Here is a 27,137-nt window from a genome sequence, read left to right as displayed (position 1 = left end):
CAATTCTGACTTGAATAGTTTTGTCTCTTTTTTCTTCATGACTTCACCAAATACTATTTTCCCAGTGAAAATATCTAATGCACTTCATTCAGAGCAACTATTTAGACCTTCCTGCATATACTTGAATTCACTATTGTTTGTATAGTTCCAGCAGCTGTTCCCTTTAAAGTCTGGCAAAATTTTTCATGTTTTTGATAGAGATGTGAATTGTATATGCTGATTATAGGAGGTCATTGAGATTAGGTGTATGTGATCAATGCCCAAAATACTAATGGACTTGTTTCTTTTAGCCTGCATGTTGACTAATGCTTGATAAATGCAGAAATTCAACTATTTATATTTTTTTGCCTAATGGACTGCAATATTTCAGAACCTCAGTTTTTCATTTATGGCACAAAAAGCATACAAAACTGCAAACCTAGGGAAATGCAGAACAGAAACTGTTCAGTATCAAAGTGGAAGGAAGCTGCTATCAGCGTGCTGGTGTCATCCCTTCTCTTTTAATATTTGTAAGAGACTTGGATCAGTATCAGAACACTTTGCAATGATCTTGCTTTTGGGGGTCTTTAGTTTTAAAATATGTGTGTGCAGGTGGATGCTAGTAGTGTTTTGTTTATATATATTTATTACCTTTTCAAGCATTTCCAAGGGGAGTCTATGTTAATAGTCTAACACTTAAGCATTTGTATGGCATTGAGCTAAGACAAGTTGTGCTCATCAGTAAGAGGAAGAAAAAGACTCAAAACCTGCTTGAAATTTATCTTCATCTCTCTTCTGTTGAAATAGAAAGCTTTTTTTCTGAAGCAGCATTTTAGAGTTTCTGTTGTCTAAATTGTTGATTACTGTTTATATTTTAAGCACAAATATGTTCCACACATCACCAAGCATCCTACATTAAAATGCTACTAAATGTCAGGGAGTTGGGGTCGTTCTGGTGATCTGATCTTCCTTCTGTCTTCCCAAAGAGCAATCTCTTACTACTCTTTGATCTGATTTCATATTTCTTGGAGACTGGGAATCTGGCCTGTGATAAAAATTGCAGTGGAGGGGTGCACCAGAACCAAATCCCTTCCCTCCCTTTCAGCCCTGGGAATGCACAGCTGCCGCCTTCTTGACTGTTACCAGATGACTGACTCTGTGCACTGTCACTGTGTCTTCCAGCCCTGCTGCTGGAGGGAGCATGGTCTGGTTCTGACCTCTCTCTTCTTGCCTCTGGAGCTGAAAGCCTGTGCAGATAGCCTTGCTCTGGGGATAGGGCTGCAAAGCATGTGGGGAGGGCTGTGCACAGGTGAGGGCAGTATAGCAGGGGAGCAGTGAACTGTCTTAAAATGTCAATGCCTAATTTTGGTACCATATATGCTTGGTGTCATAAGAGCGCCTTTTATTGCTATTTTACTGTCACTAGCATTGATTCTGCTTGTATCAAAATTGATAGGGTCAGGTTAGTAGTGTAAGAATAAACATGTTGCCATCAAGTGTGCATGCACAGTGTTGAGTTTAGTTTGAAGTGACTTAACAAGTGTGAAAAGCTCAGTGTTTTTGAAGTTCTAGCTCTCTAAATAGCATTTAATGCTATCCTTGTCATTGAAGTGGGTAAGGTGACAATAAACATTTTCTGTTTTCACAGAGGTCTTCAGATATCTTCAATTGCCTATGCTGTATTTCCAAAGTTAGGTCCACATTGGAAGAAATACCCTATTGATATTGACTGAAAGGTTCCTTCGCACTACTGAGGTTCCAGAGTCCTGGTCAATCTGTTTGAAGGTGCAACCAGCTGCTGTTTCAGTCATTAAGACAATAATCAGTTTCTGTAATCTGAGAGGTAAAAAACTTTGGTTTTTTTTTATTTAAAGTGAGTTCAGTAGTAGGCCAATCTGCCAGCTTATTGAACTTGGACCACAGGCTACTTTCAGCCCTGGGCAAAGAGAAGGAACTTTACTAAGTAAAAACACTGACTTAGTGGAATCTGTAGCTCAAAGGAGAGTGCAAAATGACCTGGAAGTTTAGTGAAAAGACAATAATAAATGCTTGGAAAATAAATCCCTGAAGCATATTCCATTTTTCAGTGTACCTCTAGCTGAGCTGGTACTGCTTATGGAAACAATCATGGCTGAGTTCTCAGATATCAAGTGAGCAGCCTAAAGTCACTGTTAAAGACGTTGAAGAAGGAACTTCTAGGTGAATAAATCTGATCCTATAGAAAAATGTGTAATTTTTGCATAGGATATGTGTACTGGTTTAAGTTAGGATAGAGTTAAATTTCTTTGTAGGAGCTTGTGTGAGGCTATGTTTTGGATTTTTTTGCCGAAAACAGCATTGATAACACAGAGATGTTTTAGTTACTAAAGACCAGTGCTTACACAGAATCAAGGCCTTTTCTGCCTCTCACCATCCTATCAGTGAGGAGGCTGGGCGGGTACACAGCTGGGACAGCTGACACCAACTGACCAGAAAGATATTCTGTACCATACGGCATCAAACTCGGCGATAGGACGGGTGGGGAAAGGAGGTTGGCCAGGCTGCTGTTACTTTGAAACCATCCAGGAGTCAGTGAGTTGCTGGGTTTTTTGTTTCTTTTCCTTTTTATTACTTCCTTTTTTTCCTTTTAAAAATTATTAAACTCTCTATCTCAGCCCATGGGTTTTCTCGCTTTTACCCTTCTGATCCTTTTCCCCATCCCACTGGGTGGGAGAGTGATTGAGCGGCTATGTGGTGCTCAGCTGCCAGCTGGGCTTAGACCATGACATACAGCTTTCTGATGTTTAGATAAATCCCAGACAGCGAAGGTGAGGTCTCACTGAATATTTATTGAGTGGAAATTTGCCAGTGTATGTAGTTTGAAGCTTGTGAGCATAATAAAACTTCTAAAGAATTTCAGTGTTAATCTGCCCACAGTGGCAAGAGAGGGGAATTGTGACAGTAATACGTTGTTTCAAACATTGAAATATTTCTCTCCGTTTTGGGGATTATTCTGTACCTTTCCACTGTTAACTGAAATGGAGTAATCTCTCCACCATCCTGAGTGGTGCTTTAAAAACTGAAAATTCTCCATTCTAATTCAAATTTCTTTTTAATTCATCTGCTCGTGGAAGCTTTCAATACCTGCAGGAAAGAGGAGATGTAGAATATTGGTTGCAGATAAAGAATATTGGATAATACAATTTAAAAGAGAATGTGAATATTTTTGCATGCAACTTTTGAGTCAGTCAGGGATATGCTTTCATTATGGTTCAGAATTAGTCAGGTAAGGGAGAGGATGTCAAGACTGTGAGCTGGTCTTAAGTTTCACCCATTTCACAGCCAAATGCATTAATATGCTTTTGGGAGTAAATGCAGGGGTTTTTTTTAAGATGGTAAACTAGAAAACAGTAATTGTGTCAGTATTACATGCATTCCCTTTTCAAACTTTGAATGTGAGATCCTGTTGTTGTGTTGTGGAAGAAAATGGTTTCTGTAATTCATAGGAGTAAATGAAAAAAGAACAGCTAAGTAGGATAAAGGAGATTTATTTTTCCTTTCATGTCAAGTGCTGGTAAGATTGAGACCAGCATATGCTGGGAATAATCTGAGGAAGACTGGAAAAAGTTAGGAGTTAAGAGAGTGAAAAACACTTCTTGGAGATAGATGAAGCTCACTTTACATGTCTTAAAACCTAGTTAACTTCTGCAGCAGAAAATTATGACCTCCCCATACCCTTTTTGGGATGAAAAACACTTTGGACTGCTTCCTGACTGCTTCCCTTTGTTTCCCCCTGCCTCTCCTTCTCCCCATGCCACACACTCCTAATTTTGTTTTCCACCTGTGAGGTATATAGTAGGCCTAGGAGGTGACTGTATGTGTAAATGAATGATACCAAGGAAATAAAATTGGACATAGTAAGGTGAAAACAAGGTCCAGGTAAATTTGATGGAATACTTAACTGAAATGACCTTGTGAGGTTTCCAGGGTTGAGGGATATTTTTTCCAGTGGAAGTTATGAAGCTCTGTTAAGGTGCAAAGATTGCTAGGTATGTAGGGGAAGGCTTTCAGTATTTCAGCTCTTGGATAAAAGGCAAGATTTTGTTCAGGTGTTCAGAATTGGTTTAGATAAACTGCTATTTCTTTAATTTATGTAACTTTTTTGTGATTGATTCTACGGATTAGCCTCTGCTCCAACTAAGTGGTGCTGTCCAGGTAGGTCACAGCCGTTCTGGGAGTCACGAATAACCACAGCGTGCCTGCAGTTGACATCGCCCTGTTCAGGCATTAGATGTGTGCCACAGTTCGTGTCTTACATCTGCATGGGTGATGGTGGTTTGTTTGAGTAGTGTTGTACTCAAACACTCCTTGATCCCTGAGAGCTGCTTCCTGTTTTTTCTAGTATACAGGACGTGAGGGAGACAAGAGGATAGGGGAGAATGAAAGGTAATGAAGAGGAGAGTAAAGGGATGTCTGGGCTTCAGTGGGTGCATGGATGCGTGCATCTACAGTTAATCTTGAACATTGTGTTACTCCTGGAAAAACAGTGGGAGAGGACAAGTGGGTTATGCAAGTCGGATTGGGTCTTCATTCTTAGGCTTTCTGTGTTACAGCCTGTAGTTTGCTCCATCTAGGGAGGGGGGTCGTTAGCGCAGTCTTTGTAGAAGTAAAGAGGAAGTATGCTGCTCTGTGCTGGTGATTAAGTCATGCCAGGGAAAGGCTGGGCCTAACTGTTTGTGCACGGTGCATCATCGGTGATGCTCTCCTCTGTTTTTTTTTTCTTTTTTTTAATCCAGCTCTGGTAATCTCAAATGCTTTTCTGCTTCATGATTTGCTAATCATCCTTGGAGGAATTCAGGTGACTGTAGTAGCCTTTTGAAAGGATGGAGGTGCGCGTACAAACATTTTTAGCCTACTAAACTGAGTGTCTGAAAGAAGATAGAGTAATACACACTTTTACGGTTGCTTTAGCCTGGAAGGAGGACCTGAGAGAGGGTATTATGTGTCTCAGGAACTTGATTGCCTGAAGGTTTTCTTGTACGTTGGTCTCTGAATTCATAAGGCTAAATGCTTCCTGGTTTAGGCACGTAGGCAAATAAATGCATGGGTCCGTCTCTTATTTTGAGAAATTTTGTACCTAGGTAGAGGTTAACGTCTCCTGTAAACCAGATGTGATATCCAAACTTTCAGTAAATAGTAAAAGCTTTCACTATATTGATGTAAGAAAATTTTCCCAGGAATAATAACCTCATGATGTATCTTTCAAAAACAGTTGAATACGTGGTGAGATACTCTGTATGTGAGAGAATAATTTGGGTCAAAAAATGTAGTGCATTGCACCCAGCTTAAAGATTTTTGCATGCTATGAACATCAATTATAAATTTGCATTCAGAGAGTTTTTACTCTCGAGTAGATATCTGGTTTTGAACAATACTGGTGTTTTAGAGCAAAGTAAAATTAAGAATTATTAGGCAGTTATATTGTATTTTTACCTTTTTCATTTCAGCCACTTGTATTATCATGTTTGAGGTCAGATTTCTTTGTTGCTGTGCTGATTTACTAATCTAACTGTTGGTTTATTCTCCGCAAGTTCAGATGCGGCTGCTTATTTTCAGCTCCCTCTGGCATTCTGCTAACCAGCCATGTTATAATCAGTAGAAATTTAAGAATTGTCAGAGCTTGCTTGAATAAACATGACTTGCTGGTTGACTTAATTAGTCACCCAGTTAATATCCTCGCTAAGAAAATTAATTGTCAGTTCCCCTTTTCTTTCATTAGTTGCAGAGACTTTATTTTGGCAAAATGGTAGAGAGTGTTCACCTTTTTAAGGATTGTAGGAGTAGTACAGTTAATAATGATTTGACTACTTTAGCTTCTTTTGTTTGATGTGGGATGGGCAGGTTTGGACAAATACCTGAAAAATATTTTCAAGGGGGATTATATGTAATCAAACTACATACAGTTTCATAGATAAATGAGGAAAAAACCTCTGATACCTCCTAATTTTTTCTGCAAAGGTTCAACTGAATTGTATCCCAGGTCGGTAAAAATAAGCAGTATCACCATACTGCAGCTAGTGGTGGATGTTTGGACTTCTGCAGTGGTTGTGGAACTGGGCTGTGGAACTGGGCTGTGGTTGGGGAGATTTTATGTTTGGGAAGAGGAATGAAAAGAAGACATGACTAGGATTGCATGTTTTAAGGGAGATTTAGAGCCATAGATGTAATGTGGTAGGTAATAGCACATTTTTGTAGCAAATGGTTTCTTAGAATTGGCTAAAGATAACAAAAGTGAAGCTGACAACGTTAGCTAAAAGACTACTCATGTTATAATTTGCTTAAATGTTGCAGTTTTAAGCAATTGAATTCTAAATATTTGCCTTTTAATTTTAAACACTGCAAGCATCTTCACTGTTGCTGTCAATTCACCTGGGAATGAAACAGCAATATTTTAGACTTTTGTGGAAGGTGTTCTCTTGTGAGTGTAATTTTGTTTGGTTTACTCCAACCTTAATTTTATTCTATGTCAGGCTGAAAGAGAAAGTGATTTTTTTTCTTTTCCTGGAGCTTGTGTTTTTTCTGAGACTTTGAATCTTCCACCTTCATTATGCTACTCATGTTTCTGTCTTCTTTTTCCTTTTCCCCCTTCCCCCTCAGTGGAAGATCAGGCAGAAAGTATTTGGATTTTTTTTCCACAGAAATTAGACTGAAGTGCACGTTGCTAGGAAGTGTTTTCAGGAATTGCCATGCTGGCAATTATAGGCCAAATTCCTGTAGGATGTTATGTGTCTGAACCTCTGAAGGCTACTACTAGAAGCTGTAGTTCACAACTGGTAGCTTTCTTCTGTTTGGTTCTTCATTAAAGCCTAAAAGGGATTATGTGATTTCTGAGTGCAGCCCCAAGAAAAATATTTAATCTTTTTCCTTGCATTTTATTTTTCATGATTTATGTTAGGTAGGCAGTAACAGAGTTTCTTGTATGTCAGTCCTAGCAAAATGCAGCTTCAACAGTGATGCTAGTTTAAAAAACAAAGAAAAAACCCTGCTTGGACTCTGACAGTTGCTACATGTGTGCAGTTTTATCTTTTAGGCAGTCCACATACGGCAACTACCAGCCTTACTACTGGCTATACCACTTGAAGCTGCATAAAATAACTGCTAATAAATGGTGTCTTTGAATATAGATATTCTCATTTAAGGGTAATGAAGAGATTGGTTTAACAGCCAGGAAAGAAAAAAGCTTTCTTATTTTTCTGAGTTTCAGAAAACTGTTAATAGTTGCAAACTTTATCTTCCTGGACTCTGTCTCCTTTTCAGTTTGAGTTTCAAGAACAGAAAAGCTACTATGTTAAGTCCATATCTAGTAAAGATTAAGGATGACTTAGAGGGACATAAAAAAACCACTGAAGATCTGAAATACTGAACTTCTAATTGCATTTGTACAAGCAACAGCGTTTGGACATGAGCATTTGTGTTAGATTATTAATAGCTGATACTACTGCTGTATTAAAATCTCTCTTCATAAAATATCAGCAGCTTTCTCCCACTGTTCTTCAAGTTTTCTTGTACTACTTATCCCATGTGTTCTTGGTAAACATGTTAAGATCCATTATGGAATACTGCTATAATAATAGGAGCCATATGTGGACAACTGCCTTGTATGGCCATGCCTGAACATGCTATCTAGTGTAAAGAATAAAGCTTTTTCCCTCGGACTTGGGACTTTTTATTTTTAGAAGGTGTGATTTGACTAACCGTACTTCTCCTGTCACAAGAGATAAGCTAGCTAGGGCTGGCTGAATTGTGCTGCATTACCTGAAAGCTTTTCTATTATAGTGCTTGCAAATGTTCTTTGCAAGCTGGCATGTGTTGTCTCTCAGCTATGTGCAGAAGTGTGTCACATTAAAAAAGTCATGTGACATCTGGACTTGACTTCTTAGATTTTTTTTTAATAGTCTCTTATTTACCACAAACATCTTAAGATGGGGTCAAGATAGATGTTTGTCAATGTTAATGTAGATGAAAATTCTGTTATATGCTTTTATAACTTACATGCCCAGAGTACTTCAGGTTCTTAATAATCATATTGTTAGTGAAGCTCAAGACTTCAGAGAAATGGGAAATTCATTGCCAAAAAAGTTATATCAAAGTGTTAGGGAACAGGGAATTTACAAAGACATATTGTGCCTAATGCAGTCTCTCTGTCTCGTCTCTTCCATAATCTTATCTAGCAATGGGTCAAGGAGCTGGCAAACTGGCCTGGCTCAAACTAACAAGAGGATATCAAACAGGTAGAAGATCTGAAAGAAGACATGGCTATGTTAGTTTTAGACAACCTTTGAATGGCCCAGGCAGAAGAGAACATCAACACAATGAAGACTATGAACAATTAGCTTCGGAGGACGTTCAGAGACCAAGTTCTTCATGTACGTACATATCTTTGTGTATGTGCCATTTAAATGCAAACTGGAATGCAAGGGGGTGGAGTGGGAAGGCACATAGAGAAACATGGAGGGAAGAGAGTAGCCACTTGAAATGTGCTTTTATACATGGTATTCATATGGTTTTATAGAATGAAACTTAGTATGAAGGCAATTAAAAATGTAGTCTATATTAGGCTGTTTAATTTTGCCTGAGGAAGTGCGTTCCTGGATGAGTTGGTGCATTCTAACCAATTATATGGGCATAACATCGTATAATTAAAATTATTTTGTCTTCAAATCAAATTAAAAATCACATTTGGAAGAAAATATATTTTCTTCTATTTAGAACTAGTCTATAAAATACTGTTATATCATGGACCAGGTTGTTCTATCTTTAACCTCAGTGTAGTTACAGTGGAGATTAGTTTAAGGCTATGAAATATCTTCAGAGGTTCTCCTTTGTTTATACTAGACTACTTCTATTTCTTGTTTAATGAATATTTGACATTGGTGTTTCCCAAAATGTCTTGTGTGATTTTATCAACTGAAAAATAATTTCATAGAGAAATACAAAACAGCTAGCTGGGTTAGAAACTTAACCTCATACACTCAAGAAGATGGTACTTGCTGCTAAAAAAAAGTTTGATATAGCCTCAAATGTTCGAAAGTAGCATTTTTCTCCTTCATTTATGACTATTTTATAACTGCTTTCTCCTGATTTTTTTTTTATAATAGCATAGTGTTGTTTTAACTTTGTCATGTGCCATTTTTCCTAGAGACTGTTACATGATGTAGATCATCTTGGGGTGGTTTTTTTGTAACTTGAACATTTTTGCATTTGTCTGTGCTTCATACATTTTCTACACTTTCATCTAGTTAAAGATTTATTTCTTGTGAGGCAGTGTTGACTCTTGTGGAGGTCCTCCTACTGTCTCTCTATAATGCTACCACCTTTCTTGTTTCAGTTACTCAGAAATGAGCATATTATTTTAGTGGTGACAAGAATTATGCAGTTTAGAGCATATTATCTCCTTGTTCTTAATACAGTTCGTTTGTATATAAAGTCTAAGAGTGACTCACTTTCTAAATTAAAACTCATAACAAAATGTCTTTTATATTTAGTCTTTTTTCGGTGTTACAGCTTTTGAGATCTCTGAGAAATATTTTGAATTGACTTCCTTTACCTCAACTAGGTTACAGCTTTCCCCAGTTGATAATTATTTTTTGATGGGTGGGTACTATCTGAAATATGCTGCATATTTCCTTGCTCATTGGCTCAACCTGTTTATATACATCTAAGCAACTGTAGAAGATGGGTAGAAGGAGATATCCTAGGAAGTATTAAAATTTGGCTGGACTTGGTCCTTGGTAACCTTGGGGACTCTGCTTGAGCAGGAGGGGTGGACTGGATGATATCCAGAGGAACCTGCCTGCCAACCTCAGCTGTTAGCAATTTTGTGAAGGAGCTTCAAGATTTTAATCAGATAAAATATAATGGTACAGTATTGCTTCCTGCAAGCCAGACTTATAGTGCTGAGAGGCACAGCTCTTGTCAGTGTTGAGTGCCTTGAATTCACCAACGTAGACATGGATTAGCTATTTAGAAGGGATTCTTTTTTCTTGAAGCTTTTAATCCTGGAGCACTGATTTTTTTTTTTTACATGGTGTCCTCTACCTCTTTAAAATAACATGCTAGGGAATCCCTTCCATTAATCATGCATGTGTCTGTTTGTAGTTGAAGTTTCCAAGTGTTTTAATATTGGCTTAAAAACTTCAAGTACTCTCAAGTTATGTAAGCCATTTATGTTTAAAAAATAATTTGGACTGTTGGCTTGGTTAGGAGTTTACAAATGACTTGAAGTAAGCATTAATTTTGTAGTAACAGCAGTATACATATGTTTATGTTCTTTAACTCTTGCTGCTGAGTTTGATATTTATTGTCCCTTTATGCAAGAGGTGTTCAAGTATAATATAACCAAACTGAATCTGTGACGGTGGTAACTACTAACTGTAATTCCACATTTATTCCTGCTATTATTTTCTTTTTATGAGAAGTTGCACTCACAGCTGCATGTACAAAATATAGTGGTCTTGGTATGTAATTTATAGTAACAATAAATGCCTTTATCTGAGTGTGGCAGGAGACACACTTTAGCCAGTTAATGAATGGATAGTCCACTGTTAAACTTATGGAAGGAAATATTGCAGGTTTTTTAATCTGCTAGTGTTTTCTGAGATTTCCTAGTCTCATCCTAAAATTTCATTTTATATAAACAATGTAAAAATGCTTCTTATGAACAAGTTCCTTTACTTTTTTGATGTAACAGGCTGACCTGAAATTGCATCATTTAAGCCTACTTCTATATGCTTAATTTGTATAAACTAAAACCTAAATATTTTACTGAAGCATGCACCTCTCATAAATGTTCCTTTATCAAATTACACAGCAGTCCTAGTGAACTAGCCTTTCTTTTTCATGAGCAGTTGTTGTAAATGAGAATATTTCTATTGGTTTTGGTTGTTCAATGCATTCTTTCTTACAGCTTTCTTTGACAGTCCCAGTCCTTTGGGTCAAGTTTCTTCTGGTTTACTGGATGAGCCTTTGTTAGAAAATATTGGAACTGAAGAACCCATTTGCCAAAGTGTGTCAAGCCAAACTTTTGAAGTGAACACATCACCATTTTCTCTGTTCTCTCCTGATCTGGAAGGCAATGAATTCTCAGGGGACTTTATGAATCATTATGAAAATTCTGAGGACCTTGTAGAGCATGCATCTGGAGGACATAATGATTTCAATGGTCAGAATGGATTTGCTTTCGTAAACACTGACTCTTACGAACCATATATTAGTGATGAAGAGGAAAGTGATACTCAAGAAGAACTTTATGTGATGACAGATGAAGCAGCTGTATTTCGGGAAACATTAAGTGAGATGTTCTCTGAGGTAGAAAATGGCATAAATTATTTTACTCTTTTACAGTCCCCATTGTCAACTCTCAGCTGCAGTGTTTCTAGAGAGTGCTGTGAAGAATCAGTACCAATGCCTTTAGTGAGATATTTTGGCATAGATCCAGACTCGGCATGTCTAAACAATGGGATGTCTAACTCTTCTGCTGGAGATCAAGCTATACCGAAAAGTAACCTGAGTGGTGCCAATTATGAAACACAGCAGATAAATACAGTGGATTTTGGAGTCGGAACCCCCCTAGCAGTTGCTAATGAATTGAATGTCAATGATTGTAATACTGATGAAGGAAATTCACCTGAGCTAGTAGTGAGACCTAAAATAAGAAAACAAAATACTGTAAATGAATTGGAGAGAGAGAAGTTTCTCTGTAATGGTGATGAAAAGGAAGGTGCTTCCTGGTGGAGAAGTGGAACTGCTGAAGTCCAGCAAGACTGTGTTGAGTGGATGTGGAGAAATAGTGAAGGAGAGATGAGCTCTACTATGCTGTTTGACTCGAGAGAGTATGAAGGTCATCAAAAGAGCACAGAAGTAGACCTGAGGGAAGATGTAGCAGATGAAGATGATGTGCTAAGTGATAGTACTTTTTGGGATAAGTTTGAAGACTCCAGCAGACGCCTCTCTCTGTTCCACAAAGATGAGCACAGGTAAAATGTCATTTTTGTGTGTTAGTATTGAATCTTTTATATAAATAATGTGAAAATCTGAATAATTTGTTAGCAAATGGGACATAACTCACACAGCTTCAGAATAGATCAGATAACAAGATACCAACTTTTCCTTTCAGTTCTCCTTCACCCTTCCTGAAGTCCATCTAAAGAAATAGTAATGTACGTTCTTCTGGCAATATAAAAAGCCTTATGTTTAGGATCAAAGCACCTTCCCCCCTAAGAAAGGTTGTTTACTGAGCAGATGGAGGGTAGGGAGAGAAAACCTTGTTCAGTATGGGTTTTGGCAAATCATGGGTCTTTGGAAGTTCCCTTCAAGGCTTGTTAATTTCAGAATTTGTTCTTTTTGCCATCAAATCAATATTCTGCATGACAACCTATGTTCTTGCCTCCAGCCTGTTGAAAGAAATTATTCTTCCTTGTCGTATCTGAAGAATAACTTGATAGAATTGTTTACAATCCCTTTTTTAATGAATGTTCTTTAGTCTAGTAGGTATTTCCAAAGTAGCTATTAGTTCAGTTTCAGATCTACAAATGGCTCCAACCTGGACACCAGGAGCAGTGTTCAGGCTCCTCCTGTTTTGGTCTTTCTACCCACAAGGCAGACTACTTTGTATAAACCTTATGTTGATTAACTTTTATAATACTGGTTAAGAACTTTTCACTGTTAATTGGAGTTATATAACTGATCTATTTGAGGGTAAAAGAAATTTCTAGCCTCCTTCCCATTTATCATAAATGCAGTAGTGTTTGTGATGGCTTTTGGGTTTTTGTTTGGGTTTTTTTCTTTTACTATTTTTCCTTCTAGTTTGCTTTCATCTAGTTGATTCTGTTCCCATAGCTTTCTTTACAAGACTTGTCTTCTGGATGTCGATGTGGCTTTTTGTGTGTCTGCTTGCCATTAGGCTTCATCAGCTAACATGCTTAGTAAACTGTGTTTCTGGCGCTGTTCTGGTGAGAACAGCGTGAAAATTAATCTGCATAAACTCTTGTCCTTAAAATATTAGAGGCCCAATTGTGAGAGAACAAAATCCTTAAGGCATTGTAAAATGGATTAGGAGACTTAGTTTTGTTTTTTCATATTAAAGATATAGGTGGACTTGCAAAAAGAATCCTTTTTTTCCCAATGTAAGTTTTACTTTTTGGAAATCTTTTCCTACTGCATAATCTTTTCCACTTCTGAAATGCTGCTACTGGAAGATTAATATGGACAGAATGGAGGAAATAGACTGTATTTTACTACTATAGCATTGGCTTCCATTATGCAAAGTGATGGATTGTTGTAGCATGCCAAAAAGAAACACAGATTGCATATCTGAAAGTGTTCATCATGACAGCAATAACTAAAACACTGAACGGGAAGCATATGTGTTCTTTAACTTCAAAAAAACCCCATAATTTGTGTTCTAAACTCTCAAAAGACTTACCAAGAAAATTGTCGGTGATTACTCTGTACAAAGCTGTAGTATGTTTTTCTACTCTCAAAAGGTAAAGTTTTATGTTTAAAGGGTTAGTTCATATTAGATATTTAAATATACATACGCAGCTGCATAAAAAGCAGAATTGACATACATGTCAAACTACATCCTGCAACTCAACTTTCATTTCTTTCCAAGCCAGGGAGAAATTTACCTTGCTGCAGCCTAAGCTTTCACCTCACATTTTTGCTTCAAGGAAGTGCGCAGCCATTTTGGTGTTAGCATGTAGAAATTGTGTGAGAAAAAGGAAGTCTTGCATTTTTGTTAGCACCACATGTGCTCTAAGTTGGAAGGGTTGTGGTAGGTCTCCAGAGAGCAGGAGTGGTGGGATGAGGATCATATCCTTTCACTCATTTAGTTTTGGATCGTATGGCAAGTACAGAACAGTTCAGCCAGGGGAGAGACTACTCTCAGAAAATTCACGTGCAGATGCCAAGTTAATGTGTGTGCCTTTGGCAAGTGGCAAGTCTATAACTCTCTAACCATTAAGTGACATTCTGCTTTTCCTTAGAATTAGGCACAGTTAGATCCTAAGTTTTGAAATACCCACATTCAGTGTTCTTTGTTCTGTGTTAATGACTTTAAGCACATCATCTTTTCTGGTTTGAATTAGTGTTTGTATATAAACTTTAAAGAGAACAAATTTGACTAACAACATAGGAATGTTGTTATAAACTGTGTTGGAGATCATTCCTGGATTGTAAAATAAAGAAAACTAAAATAAGACTTGAATATTCTTTGGGCTAGCTTTACAGTATGCTTAATTAACATTTTTAAAACACAACCAAACAAAAGGTTCTAAAATGTTAGTATTCAGCTTTAGATGGTGTAATGTAAGATGCATTAGACTGCATATCAGAATTTCTTAACAGATATGATTTCTGTTGTAAAGGACTACTTTAAAATAGCCCAAAGCTAATGAATATTCTCATTTCTGTCACTTTCCCTAGACCTCAGAATTGTTATAGAAGTATATATTCCTGCTTCAAATTAAAATGCTTCCATACGATCTTCTTTATTCTTGTAAAACTTGCAGTGCCTAATGTGCAGTTTTTCAAAAGTACTTGTAATTCATTAAATAGCAAGTAGTATTGTCATGTGCCTGTAATCTTATATAGAAAGAGGGTTTCCTTAAAGTGAGTTTGTAGGTGAGGAGATAACTGATACGTATAGACATACTGGGTTTAGCAGATCAAAAACTGAGCTCTGGGTGTTGTGGATTGCTGTAAGATGTGCTTTATTAAGCATGTATGCTGTTCACCTATTTATTAGTTTTCCGTAACTTTTGAAGAAACATAGCTAGTTGACTATGTTTTGAGTTTTGGTAGGTGTCACCTGTCATTGTTAGTGTTGAGTAAACCTCCTAAGTAGCATTACCAAAGGCAGCAGTAGATAAGTTGATCTTTCTTGAGATTTTGCTAAAATGACTATTTTGTTTAAGCTGCCCACAATTTGTCATTTACTGCCCTTTTCTATGTGGTGGCTGAGTAAATTCTCTTTGGAAAAACTCCCTGCCATTTATGTATTCAGATTAGTGAATTACATGATTTGCAGCACATCATCCATTGTATCTTTGTATGATGTTAAAAAAAAAAAAAGGACCATTGTATATGGCTTAGAGGTTATGAGAGCTTTTACTTTATGTTTTGTTTGGCTGGGAGATGAGGCCAACATTGCTTATTGTTTGTTAAGCAAGCATTGGCATTCTGCAGTGTCACTGCTGCTGGTTTATTGTGTGCTAGGAGAAAGATATATAGCCGTATAGTGGTTCTGGACTTATATTCCTGAGTTATTTTATGTACTCTGCAAATGTGGAGGGGGATGCAAAATCTTTTTGCAAAGTGGGATGGGCAGAATTCTTTCATGGGAACTGATTTTTTTTGTCAGCTCTTGATGTATACTTGCTTTATAATACACGTATAAATAATAAAAAATTAATTTCTCCTCAAAAAAATCTATCTTGTGAGCAATGTTGACATAAAAGTAGGAAGTCACAGAATATTTGTATTTGTTTTCTTTCCCCTAATGCAGTGCTTAAATTAACACCCTGTTGCATTTTTTTAAATTGCAGCTCAGAATGCAGTGATGGAGAATGGTCTACAGCTATGCTTGCATGCTTTACTGCTATGGAAAAAGCCCAGGCCTCAAGTGGTGAGAGCTGGGAGACTGTCCCAGGCGGGGAGGAAGATGAGTTCCAAGTGCAGAGCATCAGCAGTGACACAGAAGAGCAGAACGCAAACCTCTGTTTCCAAGGAGGGTATGGTTTTATTAGCTAACTTCCTCTAAGTTCTGACATTAGCAGTAACACAGTATCCACGTGACACTGCACAGAAGAACATCAATTTTAAAAGTAGTTACTATACTAGCAATAATCATTGGCCTACATCAAAATAATCTGAGTAGTTGTATGTATTTCGAATCGGGGGTTGGGTGGAGGTGGGGAATGGCATGTCATGCAAACAATTTTATTTTATGAAAGAAACAGAAATAGTAAGACAGCATTGACATGTAGGGTTAATTAGGATAATGGACTGGATATACTGACTTTAAAAAGCCAGATTAGACAAGTTAATTGTTAAGACATATGTTACATACCCATCTTCTGATACTGCTTAGTACTCCTTGCAAAGCAGTTGTTTAACTCTTTGCTTCATTGCTTCTCGTTTTCCGCTGCTGCTCTTTATTTCTGCAGCCCTATCAGTGATTAAAGTAAACCTGAACCACTTGCCTGCTGATAATTTATTTTTCCATTCATCCAGTACTTCACTTTAAAATGTTATCTGCCTTTTTTGCAAGGCAAAATTTATAGCTATAAATAGCCAAGGAAAGTGTTTTGTTTTGCTGTTTCCTAAGCATCTAATATTGACCTTTATATTTTTAGTTTGGGTCTTTATAAAGCAACAAGCCATGCTTAAGTGTTCTTTCAGCTTCTTCCACTCTTAGGTATACAGTACCTATTACCAAGCAGTCCAAATCTCTGTTACAGCTTTTTTAGTGTTGGTGTCAGTTGAGATTTGGAGAATTAGTGTGGCTTTATGAAAATATGATAAATTCTTCTATTTCAGAAGAAAAACAATAGAGCTGTGTACTCTTTAGCTTTCTTTGGTATGAACAGCTTGCAAATCTACCCGTTCCTAACAAGATTCCTGTTTATTTGCCCTTTGATAAGGAAACTGGGGACTCTCATCCTGTGGCTCTAAATATCCAGGTGACTCGTGCTTTTCTAGAAAATACAGGAATGAGAGGAGTCTTTTTCCTTATGCAAATGGCTTCTCTTGCAAATAATATCTTCAAATTCAGGGCAAGTTCCCCCATGAAGGCTGGTCCAGGGATCCTTTATTTAGTATATTTAAGGCCTTGTAGATGAACAGGAAAATCTTTAGTACCAAATTTACTAGCCCTGGCAGGGATACCACCTGTACTAGGGAAAATGCAAAGCAGGCCACTTGCTATACTGGTGGCCTTGAGCATTTTGCCACAGAATTATGGGTGTTACTAGATTCTGAATCTGGACCTGATACCACTGGGAGTTTCTTAGGTTTTCACAGCAAGTACTAAATTCCTAATCTGGAACTCTGCAGTCTAGAAAACATACAGCTGCAGCCCTTGTAATATGTGTAGCTTTTGCATGCATGTGTTTGTAAATTCCCCTAGATTTTTAGCTTTATCTCTTCATTTATTTGAAGGGAACATATATCATTGGAGGAAGGAGAGATTCTTCCTTGGTTGCAATACCGGCAAGAAGTGGAGAGTAGTAGTGAAGATGATCCAGTTACGGATTTTGTGTGTCCTGGATACCTTCTGCTGGATGGAAATAACAACCTTGAGGATGACTCCAGTGTGAGTGAAGACTTGGATGTGGAATGGAGGTATGCCTTTGATTAGTTTTCTGCATTAATTTAAAAGGTTTTGTAGCTACTGTTTTGCTTTATGTAAGATGGCAAAAATACTCATGGCTATTGGTATGCATTGCTTCAAAGGCTGATAATCTGAGTTTTAAGGCTTAAGGTACTTCAAGCGTTAGGTTTCTTCTAATGAGAGAAAAAGGATGTAGATTTGCTAAATCAGGATGTGATCTGAGAAGATTCTGGTGCACTAAATATTCAAGGGATGAGTGCATTTTTTCAGTTTTCAGGATGGTAAGTATAGTGGAAGTATAACAAAAGTAAAGCAATATGAATGTAATCAGCATTCAAGTCAGTGCAATTTTATAATTGGTCTTTTCCTCTTTTACAATTGGTGTGTTAGATGTTACATCCTACTTTATTTCTTTGAAATGCCCTGCGCTTACTAAATATCACAATTTTGAACGCTTCACTCAATTTTGTCATTAGATTACTGAAGAATGTTATTGCAACATATTTATTACAAAAATTCTGCAAATAACAGTAAAATAAGAGCCACTTGCCCAGCCTAATCCTAGAATAGTATAGTGTGTTTGTTTTAAGGTAAGAGTGAGCTAGGCAGAATGCTTTCCAGTGAGAGACTTAATGCTTGCTCTCTTCTGCTTATTAAGAATATTATAAACTACAGCATAGATGTACCAAAACCACTAGTGTTTTCTTTGTGAAGCTATATTCTAAAAGAATCACAACAGGGACTAATGCTTGAGAGTCCAAGCTAGAAGCAAGGCGTGTGTTCTTGCAGTGCCGGGCAGGGAGCTATCAAATTTTGTGCTTGATGTTAGCCTTGGTAAACTTCCTAATTACTCAAATAAGGAAGGAAGATGCTTCTCTAATAGTCTTTTAAGTTTTGTCTGCAGTGCATACACAGATCTGTACATGATTTTGCTTGTGCCTCTTTTAAGATGTGATCTCTGAATGTTGAAACAGAACTTGAAGCAGCTGCCAAGCTACAAACTGTGACACAAGATGTAATCAAAATGTGAATGCTAGTTGTAAAAGGAGCTTAATAGCATACATAAGAAATTTATTAGCTGAGCTTTATGCCCTCTTACTCTGGAGTAGTCAACAGTAGATGCTCCCATTGTGTTCTACTGAAGTCTGTGGTGTTGAATACCTCTGTACTGGGGGCGGGTGCAAGCAGTGGGGTGGCTGCAGGACAGCCTCTGTGAGGAGAGGCTGGGGCTGCCCCATGTGGGACACAGCCAATTCCAGCAGTCCCACTGGAGTGTGGTGCCTCTGGGAAAGCGTATTTAAGAAAGGGTAAAAAAAGCTGTACAGCAGAATGTGAGAGAGGAGTGAGGATGATGTGAGAGAGACAATCCTGCAGACACCAGTGTCAGAAGTAGGGGAGGAGGTGCTCCAGGTGCTGGAGCAGAGATTCCACTGCAACCCCTGGAGTAGACCACAGTGGAGCAGGTAGGTATTTGCTGAAGAAACTGTACCAGTGGAGAGCCCATGTTGAAGCAGTTAGTGGAGGACTGCAGCTTGTGGCAAAGACCCATGCAGGAGCAGGTTTATCCTGCAGCCTGTGGGAGGGACCCCACACTGGAGCAGGGGAACAGTGTGAGGAGGAAGGATTGGTAGAGAGGAACTACAGTAAACTGACCCCAACATCCATTCCCTGTCCCTCTGCACTGCTTGGGGTAGGAGGTCATACAGGAGTTGGGAATGAAGGACTGATGTTGAGCCTGGGAGAAGAGGGAAGGCTATGGGGAAGGTGGTTTCGTCTTTTTTCTCACAATCCGAATCCATTTTTATTGGCAATAAATTCATAGAGTCATAGAACAGTCCAGGGTGGAAGGGACATCAAAAGATCATCTGGTTCAACCTTCCAGTTAGATTAAGGTTTACCTTTAAGTTAAGACTGTTTGCCTGTGATGGTGATTGGTGAGTGATATCCCTGTCTTTACGTTAACCCATGAGTTTTTAGTCTTATTTATGCCCCTGCCCGGTTGAAGTGGGGGAATGAGAGAACAGCAGCGTGGGCATCTGCCAGCCAGCCAAGGTCAGCTCAACACAACCACCTCATGAGAGTACACACACACAGTTAATAATGGGTGTTGTGCAGTTATTTGATGTAATGTACCCAGCCCTCATGTTATTCCTGTTTACTTTGAAATGAAGACAGTGTTTAATTCGTGTTTTTCAGTGTGCTTGATGAGTTTGATGATGGCATAGGACTCTCTCAAGCTATTCCTTGTGTGAATCCTGGATTTGTAACGTTTCTGACCCTAGAGGGACGTTTACAACAAGCTGTAGAGGTATTAAAATATTCTTGTTGGTATTATATCTGTGATGTTGTGACATAAGTTTTCATTATTCAATAATTTTTCAGAAAATCAGGATAATCAGGGAAAAATTACTGTTTTAGCTTGAACTTTCAGGTCTGCAAGCTTGAAAATAAATGTTGGAAGTTATTTTAAATTATATAGTGCATGAAGTCATTGATCAGTGCTTCTTGTTTTTAGAATATGTATTTACTTTCTCTTAAAGGAAATAAAGATACTGATTTAAACCAGTATAAACATATGCTATTTAAATTATTCTAATGAATGCTGCAGTTACCTACATAACAAAGTTCATAACTGGATCTCTGCCTATGAATTGTCCCAGCTTTTTTTGCAGGAATGCAATTGGATGTCTCATATTGTTCCTCAGTAGAAGACTTACCTGTGTTCGACCGTCTTGACTCCATGTGTTTTAAACTAAAAAAAACCCCAACAAACACCCAAAAGCAAAAAAGCCTTTTATCTTTACCTTGTTCTAATCTCATTTCATCTGTATAACTTTAGATAAACCAGAGCATTTGTTATTGAGAACAAGCATGGTTATGATCTTTGTCTTTCGTCTTTTCTGTGTTACATGACATTGGTCACTGTCAGAGTGAATAAGAAGCTAGCTGAAATTCTCTCTAATGCAATGTAACAAATCTTCCACTGCCAGAAATCTCCCCTGCAGGGTATTTGTCAAAATAAGAGCTAAATAATGTGTAGACATATAATTGAATGTTTTGTATGTGATGTAAGTTTAGAGGCGTAAAGGGGCAGTTTGACTACTAGCCCTTAGTTAAAAGGGGAGAACTGGGCAGACTGTATGCCATAATGTGCTTGTAGATAAAATACCAAAGATACTTTAAAATGCTTTCTAAAGCTGACAGTGAAACAATCATAGATAATTTTTTTATGAATATATGCAAAATCAATGATTTTTTGAGTAAACTTCATAATGATTTTCCAAGGGGATGGAAGGGTGGTTCCCCGCAGTTGGCGGTCCTTTAATTCCTGGGTATTGTGCATCCCGCAAGGTATGTAGGAGGTCAGCATTATTCATGATCAAGTAGCATAATGTCTTCTCCAGCTGTGTAGGATCTTGTTAGCATTACTCATCTGGAGACACTTCAGAACGGCTTATTAATGTGTAGGGGGTCTGTTGATATCCTTACTATAAAAGCAGTATTTTGAAGTTCTATAAAGAAAATTCCTTGTCTCTTTCTTAGCTGCTGGTTCTCACTACATCAGAAAGGACAGAACTACAGAAGCAGTTAAACTCTTCCTTTGCACCAAACCAAGAGGATCTGTGTAGAGAAGGGAAACTAATCCCATGTTTTTTTTATGATTTTTTTAATCTATATGTTAACACTTGAAGAGGAGACGACTGAGGTGGTTATGGCACTGAGTATTTATTTCTCATTACTGTGTAACATTTCCCTTATTACTCTGCCAGAAGAAACGCGTGCACTCTTGGTCAGGCTTGACCTGTAAAAGCAATCCTAGGTGTCTATGTGTATGGCTGGCTGAGAAGATGCTGTAATTATGTTTAGTGTCACCAGGAACGAGTGTCATTGAACATACTCGGCAAGCAGGTAGGTGACTACAGAGGTAGCTATTCTCAGGTACCTGTGGTACACATCACTGTGGATGTTGGACGAGAGGGAAAGCCAATTCTCTTAAATAGTATTTGTTCTTGAAATTTGCACTTCGGTGCGTGAAGCTTTACAGCGGGTATAGAAGTAATGGAATTAGCAGAAAATGGTAACTGAGTAATAAAAGGAACTACTATATTGATTGTGACTAAAGGGACAACACAGGTTTTGAGTAAGACTTCTGAATATTTCCTCCAAATCTCAAGCAGCGTACATAGAACACCTCTCGTTCCAGTGTGAAGATAGTTACTAAAATTCTAACCTTCCAGGTCTTACTGAGTGCATGTGTGTTTTCTTTCTCTCTTAACTATACCCCAAGCTGGGTTCCCACTTTGCAGTTACTTATCTGTGTATTTATATTCGGCTTTCTAACAGGTTACTTGTTGTCAATTACACTATTTTAGTATTATTTAGATCTGGCTTTAGGGCAAACAGCTGTTGCTTATATCTTGCTTAGCCTGCTTCTATCCAATGGGTGGAACGTATCTCTGTCTTTGCTTCAGGTTTAAAAAGTAACCCATCTGCTTCCTGGTAATAGTATTTTTGCCCAGTCTGAGCTTTGACTAGCTTCAAGTATTACTCTGATTTTATTAACATATTGGCTTGAGTTTAATTATAGCATCACTAATAATACATTTAAGGACTATGACTTTATTCAGCCTGTTACTGATTTACTTAATCCACATCCTTAAGTTTCCCAAAATTCTTATCTAAAATAGTAGAATCAGTAACCGGATCTCTTTCACCTATAACAATAAAATTTATTATGAGAGTCTATTATAGCTTAGAAAACTTTCCAGAAACTTCTCTATCCAGCAAACTAATTTATTCTAGCTATGAAAAACATGAAAGGGATGTGACATGACATTGCATCCCAAATTCAAGGGTATTTTAATTGGGGGGTGGGGAAGACCAGTCCCAATTGTGACATTTACATAGTTGTGACTATATTAAATATACCTTTTAAAAAAAATATGTTCTATAAGAGCCTGGGATCCTAAATGCAATAACATGTCAGTGGTTTTTTTAACTTCCATTTGTTTTAAATAAATTACTTAACTGGGAGTGTTTGATTTACTTCATTAGCAGCATAGAACAGGTTGGGTATCTCTGCAGTGTCAGTGACTTCATTTATGAATATTTCCTGTGAGGAGCTCAAACCTCGGTAGGCCATAGCACTCCTGTTTTTAGCAGTGTCCAGCATTTGGTTTATGGTACATGGAGCAGTAAGCATTCACAAAAGTAATAAGAGGAAGGAAATAACGGTATCCTTGAAGTTATAAAGGTGTCTTGTAGAAGCTGTAAAATGGACACTAGTTTACTCTGCTTTGGTTTTGAAGATGTGGTTTTAAGCATCAGAATCATTATGAGGCTTTCTCTGATGTTTCTTGTGTGTCGCTTTCAAAAGCAAACGATTCAATGCTTTTGTAAATTGTTTTCTGTTTGAGAGTACAAATACTGGATTTAGGCATAGTGGTTTGACACAGGTAATATTGCATCCTTCTGTCTGCCTTGAATCTTATGTAATTTTTCTAGCTGTCATAGTAAATCTAAGCATCGTGATTTTTACCTACAAATTATTCTCAGACCACTGCAGATGTAGCAAAATATCATTACAAAACCTAAAATCACCTTAATTTTAATGTTTTTAAGAGTTCAGTGTTTTTAAGCTGTTGAATTTGAGGAGTGTACCTATTTCGCAGGGGTCTTGCATACTGCTCTGGGTATAACTGTCCCAGGATTTCCTTTAAATTAGCAGATTTCTAGATGAGAATATGTGTGGTAGTAGGAGCTGTAAATATTTTTCTGTTAGCTCATGCTGGTCTCTCTGCTGCCACAAACATTTCACTCTAGGTGTGAACCTGCTATGAGCTAAACCTTTAGATCTATGGTAGGATAGTTACCCAAGTTACCTTGCCACTGTGATAAAAGTGCAGGCACGTTTTTCAGGCTGCAGCTCTAATAACTTCCTCTAAAGTTTAAGAGGAAAGACTACAGAAAATGTTTGTGTACAATCCAATATTTCTTTAGTATATTTTGGGGATTTTAGTTGAGTATACTCCCAACATTATAAAAATGTCAGGTTATATTAGAATTCTTACCCAAGGGAGTTTTGTGGTCATTACAATAAATACTTTTCATGCTGATTAAAGCAGTAAGAGTTGTACTTGAGGGGTGTGACTAGTTCATTCAGGATATGAACTCAGTGCTTCTCTGTTTTTGGGTCTTCAATTTCAGTTTGTTCTGCTGTTCAAGCAGGTATATCTATTACATTTCTTAGCAATATAGCCAATCTGAGTTCTTTATTACATTTTTTTTTTTCTACTGGAGAGCCTTTCAGTGTCTTTTGGGGTTGAATATATGATGTAAACATCAAATCTGCCTCCTGTAGCATAGGAGTCTTAAAGATTTTGTATGGTGAAAACTTAGTTCCAAACAAGATTACTTCAGAGCCCTATGTCTGTCTTAAGTCATTATATAGATGAGAAACAGCTATATGGATCTTGTTCGTTGTGGTTTGGTTTTTTTTCTGAAAGCTTACATTGGTAGTGTAGCTGAGGTACTTAATATTTTTATTTGTACCTGAGTAATTGCAATAGCTGAAGCCAGGAAACACATTAATGAGGCTTTTATTTTCAGAAAGCAAAATGTAATGTCCGTCTTGTATTGCAGGCTTTATTACATTTTTTGACTTACTGCCTTTTCTGAAACTTTATAAAATGAAGAAGTATTCATTAGAGAATAAGTTGACTCTGTCCTGATATTTTAAGAAGGCTTAAAATACAAGCCATTACTGTTTTTTACCTTCAGTTTCATCTCATACATTACAAAAGTAAAAATGATATAATGGTTACTCTGACAGACAAAGCTTCCATTTAAAAAAGTAATACTATTAGAATTGGATTCCTTTTCTTGCTTATTTTTATAGGGAATGTTACATCTGTGAGTAATAAAATTCGTCTCTGCTCACCGTTTTCAGGAAGCTCTGGCACATTTGGAGTCTCTTGGATTTGATGAACAGGCTCAACCACCAGCTGATAAAGAAACCATAGATGGTCTGCCACAGATTGTCGTCACAGATGACCATGATGGTATGGAAAAATAATTATTAATTAATTTCCACAAAGTTTATAAGAACAAATTTAGCGTTCTGTAATACCACAGATGCAGTAGTTAAACATACTTACTGTGCAGCTGGCAATGCTGTTCTAAGAGCTTTTCAATCTTGAATCAGTCCAAATATAACTTCAACAAGTTTGGAAGACTTATCTTTACTCTGGAATAAGCGTGATTGTATTTTGTAACCATTAGTGATACTGTTGGTAACACATATTTTATTTTCAGTTTATCCTGGATGTAAAACAAGATGATAATGCTTTTTCTTCATCATGGGTGTAGGTCAAGAGCAGTGTTGTACTATCTGTTGCAGTGAATATGTGAAAGATGAAATCATAACAGAGCTACCCTGTCATCATTTGTTTCACAAACCTTGTGTAACTCTCTGGTTACAGAATGTAAGTACTACAGGACTGGTGGGGGTTTTGTGGGGTTTTTGAGTATTTGCTTTCTTCTAGGAAGAACAGTGTGTAACTTTTTGAAAATGTGGGGTGAAATACCAAGAAATAACTGGCTGTTAATTTTAGGCATTATAGAGCCTAATTCTGGTGCAAGTGAGGAAAATTGTTGTATCTGTACTCACCCAAAGGGCAATTTCTTGAATAAAGGGGATATTTTTGTGAGGAAAAACATTGTCTGCTTTCAGCAAGAATTAAAAAGATGGATGAGTGTTAACTTTTTTTGACATAAGAAGAGCTTTCTTTACTGTACTCATACCTTGAAGTAAAGGTGATAGCTTAGTTTTCTCTGGGAAGAGCAAAGGTTCTGATCTGTCTTGCCAGAATGCCAGGCCCACTTACGATGACAGCTAAGGTTGGTGGGAGAAATACTGGAATGCTTGTAGATTAAGTTACAGATTCACCAAAAGGAAATTTTTATTATATTAGGTTTCATTTTTATAATCTGTAATCAGTTCCCTCCCAAATGTCTTGAAAAGGCTTACTGAAGTTAGTCTAAAAGAACTGTAATTAATGAATTGGTATTTTATTCCTCGCACTTGCACTCTGCTCTATGGACAGTATAAGCCTGGACTTCCTAGTTTTCAGTGAGCCTACAGTGTAACACATGATTTCCTCAAGAGGTACAAGAGGAATATTAATTGATTCAGACTAGGGAGATCAGAACACCTCTAGCATGGGTTGTTGGTGGTTTTATAATTTTTACCTTGATAGTGTTGTTTACCACATTGATACTGCTTGTATTATGTCTTGGTTTTTTTCTGCTGTCATAATAAACTGCTTGTGCTGAAAACTAGGACAAAATACTTCCTGTTAGATCTGGGCTGTACTTAGTTTATATTTAATCCGTGCCTCAAAAAAAAATGCCCATATGTAAAATCAATTCTTTGAAGAAGACCTTGCAGAGAGTCTGTATTTGCTTTGTAACTGGTGTAAAAACAAAACAAAGCTTTCTTCTGAGATTGTTAGCTGTCTCTCAGCTCCAGGTAGTCATCCAGTCAAATTTGACTTTGAGACAGTGCTCTTGTGAGACATTAAATACTTCATAAATAATAACTTTTAGCTTGTCAATAGAATTGAATGCAAACTGTGCAAATGACGTTGATTTTTTTTTTTCCCCTTTTTTCAGTCGGGAACGTGCCCGGTTTGTCGTCATGTGCTCACACCAGTGCCTCCTGAAGCTGCTGCTGCCACTGTTTCCGTTCTATCTGAGCATGGTTCTATAACTTCTGTTGATACTGCTACAGAAACTTCCAACTAGGGTCTAAATTAAGTCTTTGCCACCAAAATATGAAAGCAAACTTTGCCTGTTTAATTACAATGTGAAAACAATTATGTTTAAAATATTACATGTGAAATACTATTATCTACTTTAGTTTAGAAAGAGGATTGAAGACTTTCTAAGTTCACAAGAATAGCTTAAGTTTTCCAAGTATAAATTGGAAGAATGTGCAGCCTTTTTTTTAGCAGAATGTTGCTGATAACTAATGTCTAAAGCTTCTGTTATGAGAGGTTTTTTTTTTAATATAGTTAATGTGTCACTTTTTTCAAGTTCTTGCAGCTGCAGTGTGGTTGCACATTATATTACAGATTATAGGCATACCTTTAATAACTGAATTTTTGTTAGTGCCCTGAGTGACTGAGAAGTTACGTATTTGCATCAAATGTGAGGATGTTCTGTGATGCCAGCAGTGACAGAATTTTTTTTTCAGTGGAAAAAATTGCATAATGGCACTATTTCTTTCCTCTTTATTCTATAATAAAGTTTTTCTGAATGTCAGAAGTGGTTTTAAATTGCTTTTGTCTAGTTTGGGGTTTTTGTTTGGGTTTTTATAAAAGCTAGCACCATTTTTAAGCCTGTGTTCTGAATAAGTATGTGAACTCTGGAACTTCAACATTTGAAGTTCAAAGTGTTCTAAGAAGTTGCATCTGTAAGAGCTGGGCAGCTGGTTCCTTCAATTTCTGTTGAAATTCCATTCTACTAATTAAGTCTCCTGCATGTGTGCATGCTCTCTCTCTTTAAGCTATTGCTTTCTAAGGCAGATCTAGTTGAAATATTTTTGGCTCTTGGAGCCTTGAGTCTGAAAAGGTAGTAGAACTTCATACATTTAGTTGAAAAATCTTAAAAATTTGTAGTTTCTGGTATTGGTACTGGTTTCAGTGAGTTATGCTAGACTTACTGTTTTGTCCTTTAAAATATTGATCACTAAAACGTATTTCTATAAATAACACTCCAGTATATG

The 27,137-nt window shown here is 37.3% G+C and overlaps 1 protein-coding gene across 3 annotated transcripts in view; it reads left to right on the top strand.

Annotated features, from left to right (window-relative positions):
• The window catches only part of PJA2 (praja ring finger ubiquitin ligase 2), a 33,495-nt gene extending 6,818 nt beyond the window's left edge, over positions 1–26,677 (top strand). For 2 of the 3 annotated variants that reach the window (XM_064438297.1, XM_064438299.1), the window contains 8 exons: positions 8,190–8,384; positions 10,925–11,993; positions 15,564–15,749; positions 17,179–17,361; positions 19,547–19,658; positions 24,300–24,411; positions 24,719–24,834; positions 26,024–26,677. In XM_064438297.1, the coding sequence (XP_064294367.1) occupies positions 8,190–8,384; positions 10,925–11,993; positions 15,564–15,749; positions 17,179–17,361; positions 19,547–19,658; positions 24,300–24,411; positions 24,719–24,834; positions 26,024–26,155 (2,105 nt within the window). In that variant the 3' untranslated portion in view covers positions 26,156–26,677. The remainder of the gene's footprint in view (positions 1–8,189; positions 8,385–10,924; positions 11,994–15,563; positions 15,750–17,178; positions 17,362–19,546; positions 19,659–24,299; positions 24,412–24,718; positions 24,835–26,023) is intronic. The other variant, XM_064438298.1, reaches the window with a different exon arrangement.
• Positions 26,678–27,137: the final 460 nt, after the last annotated feature.

The sequence above is a fragment of the Phalacrocorax carbo genome, chromosome Z (genome assembly GCF_963921805.1).
Source record: "Phalacrocorax carbo chromosome Z, bPhaCar2.1, whole genome shotgun sequence".
Taxonomy (NCBI): Eukaryota; Metazoa; Chordata; class Aves; order Suliformes; family Phalacrocoracidae; genus Phalacrocorax; species Phalacrocorax carbo.
Note: the sequence above shows the minus strand (reverse complement) of the source record. Positions and strands in the feature narration are given on the sequence as shown.